This window comes from Helianthus annuus, chromosome 17, assembly GCF_002127325.2.
Source record: "Helianthus annuus cultivar XRQ/B chromosome 17, HanXRQr2.0-SUNRISE, whole genome shotgun sequence".
Taxonomy (NCBI): domain Eukaryota; kingdom Viridiplantae; phylum Streptophyta; class Magnoliopsida; order Asterales; family Asteraceae; genus Helianthus; species Helianthus annuus.
This window is the reverse complement of record NC_035449.2, coordinates 4,100,344-4,116,947: the sequence shown is the minus strand read 5'-3', so window position 1 is coordinate 4,116,947 and position 16,604 is coordinate 4,100,344. Positions and strand designations below refer to the sequence as shown.

Here is a 16,604-nt window from a genome sequence, read left to right as displayed (position 1 = left end):
GCGCTAACCGCTGGTGGAGATCACCTGGCATAGCGATTCGCAGGCTGTAATTGGCTACGCGTCGCTTTCATTGTGTACTGTTTATCTCCTCCGTGCTAGCATATCACCATGTGGCGGGTGGCAGTCATGGGTGACTTGTCAGAGTCAGTTGGTTGTTTTTTGGCTTAGATGTGGGTTTCGCCCGGACCCATAGAGGGTTCACGACCATATCTCTTAACAATCTAATTTCAAAAAACGGAAAACATTACTATAAAATTGTTTAATATGAGCGGAAGATACGTTGAAGGTAGACGATGGTGTTTAAGATAAAAGACATCCGGGCCATTAATTCTTCAAGTTTTGAGTCTAGATGTTTTACTTGTTTATGCAATTATGTCTTTAGTTTTGTTTATTTATTTAGACTAACTACGCATATATATAATATATATAAAAATATAAACAATTGGAAATCCTTACTTTTTGAGGGCTCAAGCCTTTGCGTGGCATGCTAAACGTATATGACCCTCTAACTCCTAGTTTCGTAACAAACAATAAAATGTAAAATGTAAACATTGAAAAAATACTTCAAAGGAATAGTCACACTTTGAATATGAACTTAAAAACATTATTAAATTTCTTCTTGAGAGACTGGATAAACTTCAAATAAATATGACGGGTAAGTGGATAACATGTGAGTTCACGACAATTAAATATTGTTTGTTTGATGGGTTTGTAGTTTAACTAGTAGATGCCCCGCCCGTGTTGCGGGGCAATGGTCGAATAATTCTCAATGAATTAAAAAAAAACTACTATGATTTTGCTATGAAAAAACGATGATAAGACCGTAATTTTGGGCTCAGGGCAAAACTGTAATTTTTCAGGACTAATGAGCCAGTGTTAGGCGGCTAGAGTTATGCGACGCCCGTGTTGCGGGGCGCTAAACCGAGTATTTCTTAGGTTAATAACATGTACGCCTTTATGTCGGTTATTTATACATGCTAGCCATAACACGATATCAAAAAATATACATCAAGTTAACCAATTAAAGAAAAACAGTACCATAGTTATGATAAAAAAAATTTAACTAAAACGATAACAAGCGTGTAATTTAGAGTTGGGAGCAAAACAATAATTTGTCAGGACCAATTAGCGAGTGTTAGGCAGCTGTTTGACATGAATAAAAACAAAATTAAGTCAACAAAGTAAAATAAAACACTACCATGGTTTTGCCAAAGAAAAAAAACGATGGCAAGATTGGAATTTTTAGCGGAGGTAAAATCGTAATTTTAAAATGGAAGTAAAATAATATTTTGAACTGAGGACAAAACCATTTTTTTTAATTTTGAAATGGGTCAAAATTGTAATATTTTAGCTGCGGGCAAAATCGTAATTTTTAGCTAGGGGCAAAATTGTAATTTTAATCTGGGAACGAAATCGTAATTTGGCAGGACTCTAGCTAAGTGCAAAACCATAATTTTGTTTTAAACTGAGGACAAAACTGTGTTTTTTAACTAGGGGTAAAATCGTAAATTTAAGTAAGGGGCAAAAGCAAAATTTTATTTTGAATCGAGGATGACATCGTAATTTTACACTTAGGATAAAATTGTAATTTGACATGAGGAAAAAAAAAACAAAAGTAAAAGGTGGCCGCCAAAAATGGCCAACCACCTAAAAAAACTATTGCACATTACATCATCAACTTCTAAATGTATTTGTTGAAAATATTTTAAGTTATATAATATAATATATTAATACCTATCAATATATCAATCACTCATATTCAATAAAAATCCCACTGATAGGATGGGACTTAGAAAGCAAGTGAAGAAATAAATATCGACAATTAAACATATGTGCAAGAAAGATAAAATAGATGAAATACATTAAAGAAGATACATGAAGAACTAACTATACACGGGAAAATGAAAACGTAAAAGAAGACATGCTTGACCAAAAAAAGTCACTCATAAATCTAATTTGAACTCTTGTTTTCGTGTATTTTGAATTTTTGTAATAGGGGAGGGGAAGTATATATACACACCATATAACCTTACTCGGAAGCAAGGGTGGACTGCCCCGTTGAAAAAAAAAAAATTTAGTTTATTTTCAAGGTAAAAATTCCAACTATACCCTTTGAAAATTTGGTTGAACCCTTCGTTCGCACCCTCAGAAAATAATTTCTGGGTCCGCCACTGCTCAGAAGCATGTATAAGATTTTATTAATTTCTTTTAACTACCTAAACCTAAAGTTAAACAGAAGAAAATATATTTTTTTTGTAAATGTATTTGTTGAGAGGCTTAACTGAAAACGATATGAAGGTAATATATTGTGCCAAGTATTCGCTCTCATCTTAATTTTTTTGGACTCGCATACTTCCTTGTCAAATTTGCTAACGTTTTATCTTAATATCATGTTGAAAGTGAAGTTTGATAATAATAATAGCCATCATTTATACATCCAAAATAAGATTTTTTTTTATGTTTTTTAAATAATTTTTAATGGATAAAAACCTAATATGATTATTTCACTTTTGCGTGGTTTAGTTTAAATGTCACGTTGATAGAACAAATACATAGAACCATACATATTTTGAGATTTTTTAGTGTGTTATTACTTATTAGGCTACATTGTATATAATTATTAAATATAATATACTTATAAAAGAATTAGCAGTTTTTTTAATATTTTTTATAAATTCGTTATAGAAGTAGGAAATTACATAATAGTGGTAGATAAACAGACAACAGGCTGCGCCGCAAACCCTTTTAAATTGCAAAACCGATCCTACCGAAAACAACCCCCTTTATTAATTAGCCTATGTGATAGAAACAATCTGGTTGTGCTTATGTTCACTTCACCACATGTGACAGATAACGTCGTACATCGCTATATGCGTATATACATATATATTAATACGAATTTGATTACATTACAATTAATGTTTATAATGTATTTATTTATTATTATTATTATGTTTGATTGAGACGAGGTATAAGGAGACAAAATGGATAAGCACACAATAAGGAGTAAGCCATCCAATTTGAAGATGTGGATCCTTGGCTACTTCAAGTATATTATCTTTTGATTCAATATTACAAGCAATAACCTTATCCTTTTTCTTCTTTTTAATCTTTATTTTGGTCTATTTAATTATAAATTAGATATACTTAATCATGATTAATGTAGTCATCAAGTTTATTTTGCCTCTTCCTACTTCGTTATAAAACGGGTGTGGTGATGGGCCTCCACTCATCACCACCCTCTCCATCACCACCCTATGAGGGTGTGGTGATGAACTGATAATCCTTCACATCACCTCATCTTTCATTACTCTATTAAAAAAATAAGGCTATTTGGTGTGACATGATGTGTAAATGAATAGAGAAAGAGAGGCCCGTGACAGGCGTGGCCTTGCCCACAATCTTGATGCGCCAAGCCCGTGGGGGCCGGTGCCCACGTTCCTCCCCTTCCCATTTGGCAGTCCAATGACCCGCTCCACGCCTGTCACATCAGAGGATGGTTATAGAGTGGAGGCAATCACCACACCTATTAGCCTAACTGAAGAGAGAAAGAGAGGTCCATAACAGTCGTGACCCTGCCCACGATCTTGACGCGCCAGGCCCCACGGGGGCAGTGCCCACGTCTCTCCATTGCCCACTTGACAGTCCCACGACTCTCTCCACGCCCCCACACTGAATAGCCTAACCCTTATTCATGATTTACGGATGGCTTGAATCATGTCTTTATCATAGTTGAACATTATACTCGTTAATTGTCTAACTTATCTTAATACCTTGTGTTGAAGTAATATTTTACATACAATAATTCGTAATTTAACAAAAAAAGTAGAAGGTTAATATTATGAAAAACTAATGTAATTAATATTTGTTTGTCTAATTTATTATGTGTATTTTTTAAGTAAGTTAAAGCACCTTAATATGATAAACCTGAGTTGTTTTTTTTTCTCATGAAAAATGAATATGTATATGATTTTTTATGGATTTATTCTAAAAGAATAAACACTATATAAATAAATCTGTAATATCTGCTTTAATTGGCCAACTGGAGGATTATATGATAGGAGTGCAAATCATCTTCTTGACAAACAAGAAACACATGAAATGATTTTTCTAGTACAAAACTTGAACACGGATAAAATATTAAATGATTAAAAGTTGTCTAGTGTTCAATTTGTTGCGTTGAAGTGAGGTGTTTTTTTAATATATTTATATAATAAATTAGTAAGAACTATTATTTAGAGACAGATTTAATTATCCAAATGACAGATCATCCTTGAATCTCATATTAAGTTAAAAGCATTTGACATCTACATAAAAAATTACAATTGATATCGGGTGGTTCTATTGATGGCACGATGATAATTGGTCTGTTAGCGATTCAAATTTGCTGTTATAAAAATCTCTTTTATTAAAAAAAAACACGAAATTTATAAGTAAAATAAATCTCTTTTGTTAAAATTAAAAAAAAAACAAACTATACACAATACAATATTCACAATATTCCTTTTTACACATTTATTATTCTCACTCTTATTCTTTGATATAAAAGCAGAATCCCGCTTTCTTAATGCGTCGCCCATGGTCTTATAGCCTAGTGGCATTTTGGTGGTGGGATAAAGCTTTGCGACCAATAGGTCCTGGGTTCGATTCCCACAAGGGGGTTTTCCCATGTTTATTGGGTTTCCTCCTGAATTGGTGTGGCGTTATGCCTAGTGGAGATGGATATGATCGGGTGGTTCCTCTGGTGGCACGATGATACTCCAGTGGTCCGTCAGTGATCCAAATTTGCCGTTCAAAAAAAAAAAAACTCTAATTATTCTTACTTACATCGAACAATATCTTACTTACTAGTTTTGTTACCACATGTTTGATTAACCAGCTTATTTTTCGGGTGATGAATCGGGTTATTTTTCGGTTAAGTCAATTAAAGCTATTAGACTATCGTCATTCACAACTCAACTTAACCCAACCTTTAATAAAAAAACAATTTCCCTCTCTTCCACCTACACACCCCAACCCAACCCAACCTTTCATACTCATTAACAACCCAACCTAAACCATTTTTTTATTAAATAAATATGCATTTGGTTATAATCTATTCTATAAAATTTATTATAACTAATAAAAATGTTTATATTTTTAAATAAAAAGTTATTAAAAATAAAAAAGAATTTTTATCAAAAAAATCTAACAAAACAATAGAATGTTGACATGTAGCAAATAAGATAATGTTAGATAAAAAACAATTAAAACAATATATCAATTTTTATAAATTTTATATCTGCATGTTCACAAAAAAAATAAAGTAAAGTGTGATATACTAGAAAATATATTTTTTCAAACGATCTCGAAAATATTAAACAAAGTTAAACAATCAATATATATAATATACAGGAAAATATATTTTTTCAAACGAATCCGGTTTTTAATAAAATTTATATTGTAAGGTTCACAAATTTATTTTAGGAAATACAGTGTATTTAGTTTTGTTATTAAGTTTAAATATTAAAAATTATTTGAGTAATCATATTAGGGGGAATTGATAGTTAGAAAATAAAATAAAAAAAGAAAATTAGAAGATAGAACCAATCCATTTTTGACAAGTGTCAAAAGAGCATGGCCAACCTCTTGCAACCTTGGGTCGCTTGGCCAACCAGGTTGTGGAGAAAAATATAATTTTCCTTTTTTTTTAATTTATTTTGGCAACCTAGGTTAGGAGAAATTTGGACAGATTAGCCACTCGAGTTAACCTTAGAAGAAGAAATGTGAATATTCCATCGGCTTTACGTTTATTCCATTAAGATCAAGAGGAAACTGCGGAGCATCTTTTCACAGCGTGTATATTCGCGAATCATGTCGGATACGGATCGGATATTTATAAAAAAAAACAAAAAAAAAATCTATTTCATACATAACTTAAAACTAAACCTGTATTCGATTATCCAAATTTCCAACATTGAAAAAAAAAATCATAAACTCACATTTGAATCCGGTTATTTACTAGTTTTTTTTCTATATTTAAACTAAACATAGTACTCATATAATACATATACTTACTATTTCTTTTTAGTTTTCGGATAATCGGATTAACACCCCTAGTTATCGGACCGAAACAAATGCATTTTAGAGAAAATAAATGTTCCTAACTTACAAAATCAGTACTCATACAAAATAATGAAAACAAGCAGCAAAACACAATCTTTTTTTTCTTCCAATTAGATGTTTAATCATAATCATATATGAAGGATCCTACGGTTGTGATGTGATTTCACATCAAGCCTTTGAGCAGAAGTCATATCTTGAGAAACCAGCCCAAACACACGTTTATGGATCCGGGCCTTGAGGTCATGTCATGTCATGGCTTGTGGACCTTGAAGCCGAAGACTCGAGGTATGTAATCTTGTGATGTTTTTTGCGGTTTGAGGTGTCCGTACGTCATCAGGAACAAGTGCGGAAATGTTGACCCGAAAAAGGCTCCATCAAGATCTAGATGCTGTTAAGAAAATAATGTACGGCCCACATGTATAAAATTATAAGTGTTGGGCTAAACGGGTCGTGTTGGTGGGTTGGCGGGTTCAACCCGAACCCGAAAAATTAAGACGAACTTGAAAATCGTGTCATACATGTGAGCCTGAACACGACCCAAATAATCGTGGGTCGACCAAACATGACCCGTTAAGCCCGATTTTTATTTTTTCCGCAAACTAATATATTAAACTTAAAATTTACTAAAAAACACAAATGTATATAATACAATTACGTTTAAATTATAAAATTTTATTTCATTTCTCTTTATAAATTATAATAACGACAAAATACACACCTAATTTAATTTATGCCATAAATATATTGTAAAAAATATAATATAATATAATATAATATAGGCAAATTGGATTTCAATAATCCCAGCTTTCTCAATTTAGCTTTCTCAATTTGGCCGATAATAATCCCAACTCAGTTATTGGCCGATAATAGTCTGCGTTAAATATAGCTTAACGAAGTTAAGTTTTTTTTTTCGAATTACAAACTGATATTTTAGGGCGTTTGATTAGAACGAGGATACGAGTTGATTGATGTAAAATTTACCTCGAAGAAATACTGCCCCAAACAACGAAAACGGTGCTTCAATTCGGGTGTTTAAACTCCCAATTAACAAAAATCAAGCCGTTTGAAGCATTGATTCGAGGTAAGTTTTACATAAATCGACTCGCATCCTCGTTCCGATCAAAATCCATAAAACATCAGTTTGTAATTCGGAAAAAAGCTTAACTCCGTTAAGCTATTTTTAATGGCAGACTATTATCGGCCAAAAGTGGGCCAGTTCGGATGATTATCCGCCAATAACTGAGTTGGGATTATTATCGGCCAAATGGAGAAAGCTGGGATTATTTAAATCCAATTTGCCTTTAATATAAATGGGTTAAACGGGTCAACCCGCCAACCTGGCTGGATTGACCCGAACCAGACCCGTTTAGCTAAACGGTATCGCGGGTGCAACCCGAAACTGACCCGAACCCATTTAGACTAAACCCAAACCGGTGAATTTCGTGTTAGGTTTGTACCGTGTTTTCGGGTCGTGTCAGAAATTCACACCCCTAGTGTTTCTTGTGGTCCAAGAAAGATGCCCACTTTACATTTAGAATGTTATGTTAATCTTCAATATACTTAACAGGTTACTAGGTAGAGGATTCTGTACATTAATCCAGAAGTGTGAGAAGTGTATTATAACACTATATAACACTATATAAACACCGTATAACACTATGTAACACCATATAACACTATATAACAAATATAACACTATATTTTGTCTGATAGCATGTCTATGATAGATGTATAGTGTTATATTTGTTATATAGTGTTATATAGTGTTGTATAGTGTTACATAGTGTTATATGGTGTTACTGTTACATAGTGTTATACGGTGTTTATATGGTGTTATATAGTGTTATACTGTTATAATACACTTCTCACACTTCTGGATTAATGTACAGGATCCCTACCCTTACTACATATAGTTTAATAATAAAAATAAATTGCAGAAAAATGTGATAGCGATAAATGAATTTTAATGCTACTAATGATAAAAGGTGTAAGAAAAAGGATACTGTCTTGAAACCTGGATTGTGGGGTATAAATATCTTCACATTTCGGACAGAATATTTTTACGTTGCTTTGTCGAGAAATGTCCGATTGACCAACGGGAAGACAGGGTTGACCGCAGCATAAAACTCTTGGGCATCTACCAAATTCTGCGTTCTTGTATTTCTCGAGCTATGAAAGGGATCATTTGTTCCAATTGTTAATTTTTACAAAAGTCGAAAACGTTAAATTACTAATTTGAGATTAAAGGATAATTTTTTTTTTTACCATGGCTGCTAATCCTTTGGTTGTTAAGATATATCGCACGTGAATAAGACCATAAAGCATCTCCGCTGCTGATTCGAATATCTCGTTTTGTTCTTCTGAAAACATATCGCCTGCGTATAATTTTGTTAAAACAAGTTGAGCTGCACAAGAAATTAAAGTGCAAAGATATGATCCAAACATGATGTTAGCATCTATATTCTATCATATTCCGATACGCATATGAAACAATAAAAACGTATGGTTCAAACAAACATTTTAAAATCATCAACAGAATCAATGTTGCAGAAATCGGCCTAGGCGGCCGATTAATCGGCGCCTAGGCGCTAGTCGGTGGGTTACTGCCTAAATTTAAGCTAGTCGGTCAAAAAAATCGGTTATGGTCAAAATCGGTAAAAGTTGGACAAAATCGGTAAAAATCAGACTAATCGGGCCCATGTTTTTTGACCCAAAAAAACCCAATCTTTGAAACCTGGCCCATGGTTTAAAGCCCAAATTTTAGTTATAAACCTATTTTAACATTTAAGTTTAGGTATTTTAACATTTAACCCCCTCTATCTTTCACTAGTTTACATATGGTTCCTAAACTTTTAAATTTATTAATAAAAAGTATAAAGTTACCTCCGAAACTTGGAAATTTATTAATAAAAAGTATAAAGTTATCTATATATATATATAAAAATTTGTAAAATTATACTTAAAAAGTCCAATCTGATTAATCCCTAACATACACCAACTTGTTCATCCTATCTGTGCCCAACCGATATCTTCTTTTAGATTAGGTTTTTTTTAACCTGATAGATGTTTTTTAAGTGAGTTATTGAGTTGGCCCACCAATTAAGCCTAATAAACACCAAACGGGTCTAAAATAAAGTCCAAAAAACCTAAAATTTTTCATTTTCACAAGGTCTGGTGAGGCTTAAGCCTCATCGCCTCGCCTCACCGCCTCAGCGCCTCGGACAGCCTCGGAAAGCCTCGGATGACCGAGGCCTAGGTTTCAGTTGACCCCTATGAGGCTAAGCCTTTATGGCGGTTTTTCATAGCCTCAGCCGAGGCGTAAGCCTCGAGGCGGGCCTCGGAAAGCCTTTTTAAACCATGATCCCTATTAATCCCGATTAATCCCTAAGCGGTACCTCACCACCCGACTAGCGCCTAGTGCCTTCTACAACATTGAACATAATTGATCTGATTCGCTACTAAACAGTCCATCAACAGAAAACATTATTTTAAATTTTTTATTCCTCTAATTTATGAATTGTAATATAGGAACATGATTGGTTCAAAAATAATATAAAAAGAACATGATTGGTTCAAAAATAATATCAAAAGAACATGATTGGTTCAAAACTAATATAAATATTAACAAGATTGGTTCCAAAATAACTTAAAAAGTAACATGATTCATCAATTATCAGCATAAAGTCGTAAACTTGATTCATTATCATAAATAAACGAGTTCATTACTGTTTTCGTCCATGTAGTTTGTCAAAAATCACTATTTCAGTCCATTAGTTTAAAATTTGCGATTTCCGTCCCTGTGGTTTCACTTTCGTAACCATTTCGGTCCCTGTACTTAACAGAATAATGGATTGAAATGGTTACGGAAGTGAAACCACAGGGACTGAAATGGTTACGAAAGTGAAACCACGGGGACTGAAATCGCAATTTTTAAACTAATGGACTGAAATAGTGAATTTTGACAAACCACAGGGATGAAAACAGTAATTAAGGAACAAAAAGGTTTTACCATGAGAGGATTCAACGTCCAGGATCAAATCAAGAGCGTACTCATAATAGGGAACTTGGCTGCTCAAACCACAGAGATTAAAATCATCTTGGATGTAATTCTCATCGACTTCACAGAAAAACTCGTTTCCGCGCAGGTTGCAAAACCATGATATCCACGATGTGTCCTCCTCATCAGACCCGCTAACATCCGATTCCTCGCTATCCGTTTCAGATTCCTCTACTACATTTTCCTCTCCTGGAAAAAAAAAAAAAAAAAAAAACTTTGTTAGACAAACCTGATCAAGTATCCGAGATTGGAAAATCAACAGAACGAATCAACAAACTGCAAAGAATGAACATAGCAAGGTTTTAAAGAACGGAAACGAGTTACGAGGCGTAAGGCTCGAGGCGAAACGAGGCGTAAGGCCGAGGCGGTATTAATAAATAAATATAAAAATTATATATATTATAAAAATAATAATACTAACTAATTTCATCATCAGATTCATCAAAATCATCATAAACACACTAAAAAAAGACATGAAATGCTTGAAATTGACACAAAAAGTCAAAAACATCAAAAACAACTATCAAAATCCCCTAAGGCGCACCTGAGGCGCAGCTTTCTTAGCGCCTCAGCACCTCTGAGGCGCATATACATTAAAAACACCATGAGGCACGCCTCAAGATTCGTTTTTTGGTTGTTTCGCCTCGAGGCACACGCCTCAAACGTTTTTTAAAACCATGGAACATAGTTTTACACTATAACATCCGGCCCCTCATATCACCAATATTGTCTGCTTCACCCCGATATAGCTCACGCATAGTTGTCAATAGCGAATAGCGATAGCTACGAAATAGCGCGCGCTATTCATGCTTAGCGATAAAATAGTAGAAAATTTAAGAAATATATCATATGTATATCTTATCAAATATAGTTAAAATACACTATCACTAATCACCTATATACGCTTCTTTTCAATCGTGAAACAAAAAAAACCCTAATGGGCATCGCTATTAATATTCATATAAAAAAGTTGTAAAAAAATTAAAGAAACGTCGCTGTTTGTCGCTAAACACCCTATGGCGCCATATGCGCATCGCTACACAGCGCGCTATAGGCACTACCTAAGTAGCACTGGAACGGGAACGGGATCGGGGTACGGGGACGATACGGGAACGAGGAACGGCAAAACTCAAAATTCCAAGATACGGGTACGACAATAAAAAATATAAAAAAACAAAAATACATCAAACAAATTCCAAAAATACTACATCTTTCAAAGGTAATTAATTATCAATAATCAAATCATTTTCAAATTCCGGTTCATCTAGTGAGAGATCGGCAATCGATAGAGAATTAGAGATGATGAGACTTGAGAGTTTAGAGATTAGAGAAGCCGAATATGATAAGTCTATTTATTTAATGGCCGGTTGTGGAATTTGAAAGGGTAAAAACCCTAAAAATAAATGGAAACGGGCTGGATACTTCTACCAGATACGTCCCCGACATTGGAAACATTTAGGAAACGTCCCCGACGAGTACCAAAGGTGTTTCTGTCCCCGACAAGTACCCCAGACGGGTACGGCCACATAAATGGAGTCCCCGTGCTACATAGGGCACTACCTAAGTAGCACTGGAACGGGTACGGGATCGGGGTACGGGGACGATACGGGAACGAGGAACGGCAAAACTCAAAATTCCAAGATACGGGTACGGCAATAAAAAATATAAAAAAATAAAAATACATTAAACAAATTCCAAAAATACTACATCTTCCAAAGATAATTAATTATCAATAATCAAATCATTTTCAAATTCCAGTTCATCTAGTGAGAGATCGGCAATCGATAGAGAATTAGAGATGATGAGACTTGAGAGTTTAGAGATTAGAGAAGCCAAATATGATAGGTCTATTTATTTAATGGCCGGTTGTGGAATTTGGAAGGGTAAAAACCCTAAAAATAAATGGAAACGGGCTGGATACTTCTACCAGATACGTCCCCGACATTGAAAACGTTTAGGAAATGTCCCCGACGAGTACCCATGGTGTTTCCGTCCCCGACAAGTACCCGAGACGGGTAAGGCCACATAAATGGAGTCCCCGTGCTACATAGGGCACTACTGACAACTATGAGCTCACGTATTTGGTTTTGGTTGCCCCGGAGGAGACTCCTCCCACCTGAGCACACTGTGGAGTTTTCGTCTTGTCAGCAGCCAATGTGCCCGAAACGTTTTTGTTAATATTTGAGGCGGGACACGTCTTATGAACCTAACATCTCTCCGGTCCACATCGGAAGTGAGATTTGCCTAGGGTGTTAAGGGCTGTTTGTTTAGCTCTTAATGGGGCTCTTAATGGTTCAGACCTCTTACTGGTTCAACACTTAGGTGCTGTTTGTTTTTTCTTCTTGAAAACCTCTTCTGCTGCAGGCCACATCTGCAGGCATCTGCAGGAGAAGAGGTGGACCAAATGTCTTCAGTCTGTAAGGAGAAGAGGGTTTGTTTTTTCTTTTATATAAAACCTCTTCTTCTTCTAGGTTTTAACACACACAGACAATCTGCACCTCCACTCTCTCTCTACTCTCTCTCTCTACTCTCTCTCTACAATCTGCACCACCGCCATCATCACCACCGCCACCACTTCACCACCGCCATCATCACAACCACCGTCACCACCTCCACCGCCATCATCACAACCACCGAGCCTGCAACGAATCGATTTTAGGGTTTTCGATTTTAGGGTTTTCGTTTTGGGGGTTTTGTTTGTGATGTTGATGATGATGTCGGAGGTGGTGGCGGAGTGGAGGTGGAGCAGAGGTGATGGCGGAGTGGAGGCTGGAGCAGCGGAGGTGGTGATGATGATGATGATGGCGGAGCAGTGGTGGTGGTGGCGGAGCAGCGGAGGTGGTGGCGGAGTGGAGGTGGTGGTGGCGGAGCAGGGGTGGTGATGATGATGATGATGGTGGCGGAGCAGTGGTGGTGGTGGCGGAGCAGGGGCGGAGCATGGGTGGAGGTGGAGGTGGTGCCAAGAAGAGGTAAAGCTCTTCTTGGAGAAGCTTTGGTTTTATCACTTCCTCATGAAGAGGCTGGGGAGAGACAGGAAGCACTTCTCAAAAAAAAAAAAACAAACACTCTTTTGAGGCTAAACATCTTCCCGCGTCTGCACGGTGCAGACAGAAGAGGCAGGAAGCTCTTTTTGAAAAAAAACAAACACTACCTTAATGGTTCAGATTGTTTGTTTCACAAGCAGATGTCTGAATGGTTCAGACATTAGCATCTGAATGGTTAAGCATTATACTGAGTCCGAATGGTTAAGACCTCTCATCTGAATTGGTCAGACATTTGCCTCTGAACAGTTAAACATTATACTAGCTCTTAATGGTTCAGACCTCTGACCTCTTACTGGTTCAGCACTTAACCATTCAGAAGTTGCCAAACAGTGCTTTATCTTCTACCAATCATAACCATAACAAGAAGCTACTAGCAGCTCACAATTAAGGTGAGCTCAATAACCATTCTCACTAACCATACACATCCCCTAATCTTCTCTAACATTAAAAAAAAAAAAAAAAAATCCACACACACACACACACACCCTACTAATTTATACACCAAAAAATCCTAAAATAAGTCCAAAGCAAGAATGGCTACAAAGAAGACTCAAAACCCAAATTCACAACATACAACATAAATTTCAAGATACATACATAAAAAAAATAATGAAAAAAAAAACCTTTTGAGGGTTTCTTATTGGGATAAGAAGACCTAGAAAAAGATGGAATCTTTGAACTTCCAGGTGACGAACGATCTTTACTAACATCTTTCCCGTTTGAATTCAATCCTTTTGAACTTGTGGGTGTTAAAGATCGGTCCATTTTACCCTTGGATCCTCCTCCACCTTTCTCCCTGTACATCCTATTTCTGTTTCAAAAAAAAAACCCTAATTTACGATTTTCAAGATTAGGGTTTTCTGTGAAAATGGTGAAATGATTTGGTGGGTAATGCGAAAGAGATAGAGATAGATAGAAGGTGGTGCGGGTGAAGAAGGTTTGGGAATAATAGTGTGTGCCTGTGCTCACTGTGATTTGATGGGGATAGTGAGTGGCTTTTGTTAATGAGAATAGTGAATTGGAGGATGATGTTTTGGGTCTTAATCATGTGACTAGGTTTGGGTCTAACATTTGGCATATAAATATGTTATTTGATGTGGTTGGGTCTTGATCCAAATAATTGATGTTTAGATGCGTTATATCGGGTTTGATGAAAAGATTAGGCGTTTAGACGTGTTGGACCGGATCTTGATCGGTGTCTAGACGCGGTTAATTGGGTGTCTGGATCTCGGTTGCAGAACTGACGTCTGGGCGCATTGAATTGTTGGAGCACTCAATAGTGTAATTGTGTTTGGATCCAAAGTTACTAAGGTATTATACATTAGGTGAAATGCCTAATTTTCATTTAGAGACTAAATAATGATTTGCTTTTGTTTTGTGCGAAACAATATAATATAATAACGTTGGTATAAGAGGGTGAGGTTCGGCTACAAAATCTAAATCTTTTAAAATGTGTACAAAGTCATAAAACACCATAATTTCAGCTCTAAAACACATCCAAAACCCACGAATAACATATTGAAGATTAGTAAAACACCATATCCAAACCCTAGTTGTCTATAAAAAACTCCAAACACACCATCGCAGAACTATAATATAAAACACAACATGATAATCAACATAAAACACATAATGCTAGTCATTGGATAATCAGAGTCTTATCATCCAAAACAAAAAACAAAACCCACAGATACGGTGTTTTAATATATTTTATGATGTTATTTGTGGGTTATGGGTATGTTTTATGGTTAACATTATGATGTTTTATGACTTTGTAGCCAACTCCTAACCATAACATATATTTCCATAGGATGTATATATTACATATTTACATAAACACAAAGAGAATATGACAAGATTCATATAGTCTACAAAGTTACATTTGATTAGGGTCGTGTGTTTGACATGATTTGTGCTGACAGATGGTACATCTTTATTCAACCAATGTAGTTTGTCCCCCACGATACAACCATCGGAGTAGTAGATTTATTGCAGGTAATGAATTCACGAGTCCTAGGTTTGGGTTTTTCTATGATGTTGTATGTGAAAAAAGAAAGAAGCAAAGGGGATGTCGGTTACCGCCCATGGCTTTATAGCTTAGTGGCATCTTAGAGGTGGGATAAGGCTTTAGAACCAATAGGTGTTTGGTTCAATTCCCACAAAGGGGGTTTTTCCATATTTATTGGATTTGCTCCTGAATTTGTGTATAGGCATCATGCCTAGTGGAGATGGATATCACCGGGTGGTTCCGCTGATGGCACGATGATACTTTAGTGATCCGTCAATAATCCAAAATTTGTCGTTCAAGAAAAAAGAGGGGGGGGGGATGTCGGTAATGACCAAGTGATCCGTCTTGTGGATTCTTGAAGTAGAAGGGTTTTGGCATAATTATCCTTTTATTTATGAAATATTATGAGTCATATGTCTATGATATTTTTGTATAGCGAATTTTTTATAAATATCTATGTCTAGTTATATAAATAAAATTCTCTACCAATAAAAATGAAACAACAAGTTTATTTTATAGTATAGCGATTTCTTTTATAAATATGTGTGTCTAGTTGAATTTTTATAGATATATGTGTGTCTAGTTCTATATATAGAATTCTCTACCAATGAAATGAAACACCAAGTTTATTTTATAGCTAAAACAAAAGAAACATTTTTAGTTGTTGTAATTAATAAACCATTTAAGAATAGTCATTGCATTGAGACTATTTATGACTTACAATGATTATGGTTACCGATTTGTACAAAGAATTGACATTTCATTTGATTAAAGTGAAATTTTCAATCAATTGTTTTGATCACAATCAATTTGAATTTTCTAACACCTTATTATTGAGCAACTATTTCTAGTTCACATTGTATCATTGAGAAGTTCTCATTAACTAATAAGAAGGTAAACACATAATTCTTAAATCTATTTCACATATATTAACATATTATTTAGAGAAGAACTTTACAGTTAAACATGCTTCAGTATAAAAATAAAATTAAAATGAGTAACTTGACCCTCGTAAAATCAAAAACAAATCCGTTTCTTAATAGCAAAAGAAATGCCACATCCAAGGAAACTTTGATTGTTAATTTTGTTTTCTCTTTAATTTAGTGAGAAACTTCAAAAGAAAATTCATTAACCAAGGCCTTTAAGGTGAAACCGTAAACAAATGAACGTTCGGTGAGTTATTTGTGAGTGGTTTGTCAAGAAGTTTGTTTTTATTCGTTTATTTAAAAAATAGACATGAATAAATATTTTATGTTCATTTATTTAATTAAACGAACAAACATAAACACATCTTGTTTGTTCATTTGCGTTCTCAAATGATCGTATATGCCAATTCGATCATGTTTGTTTATTTTTGTTCGTGTACATTCATTTCTTTATGCTCGGTTAC

At 35.0% G+C, this 16,604-nt stretch overlaps 1 protein-coding gene across 1 annotated transcript; it reads right to left on the bottom strand.

The window, feature by feature from the left end:
• Nucleotides 1–6,099: 6,099 nt before the first annotated feature.
• Nucleotides 6,100–14,243, bottom strand: LOC110920793 (casein kinase II subunit beta-1). Its single transcript, XM_022164992.2, has 5 exons — nucleotides 13,830–14,243; nucleotides 10,115–10,351; nucleotides 8,371–8,480; nucleotides 8,109–8,274; nucleotides 6,100–6,486 (listed from the first exon to the last, which is right to left on the bottom strand). The coding sequence occupies exons 1-5, from the start codon at nucleotides 14,008–14,010 to the stop codon at nucleotides 6,356–6,358; spliced, it is 825 nt and encodes a 274-aa protein (XP_022020684.1). The 5' UTR covers nucleotides 14,011–14,243; the 3' UTR covers nucleotides 6,100–6,355.
• Between the last annotated feature and the right edge of the window lie 2,361 nt (nucleotides 14,244–16,604).

Excerpts from the sequence above, each read along its gene's own strand:
- LOC110920793 (XM_022164992.2), bottom strand. The coding sequence starts at position 14,010 with ATGTACAGGGAGAAAGGTGGAGGAGGATCCAAGGGTAAAATGGACCGA. Across the intron at positions 10,352-13,829 it reads CAATAAGAAACCCTCAAAAG|GAGAGGAAAATGTAGTAGAG; the intron begins GTTTTTTTTTTC and ends TTTTTTTTCCAG. Across the intron at positions 6,487-8,108 it reads ACAATCCAGGTTTCAAGACA|ATCTTGATGGAGCCTTTTTC; the intron begins GTATCCTTTTTC and ends AACAGCATCTAG.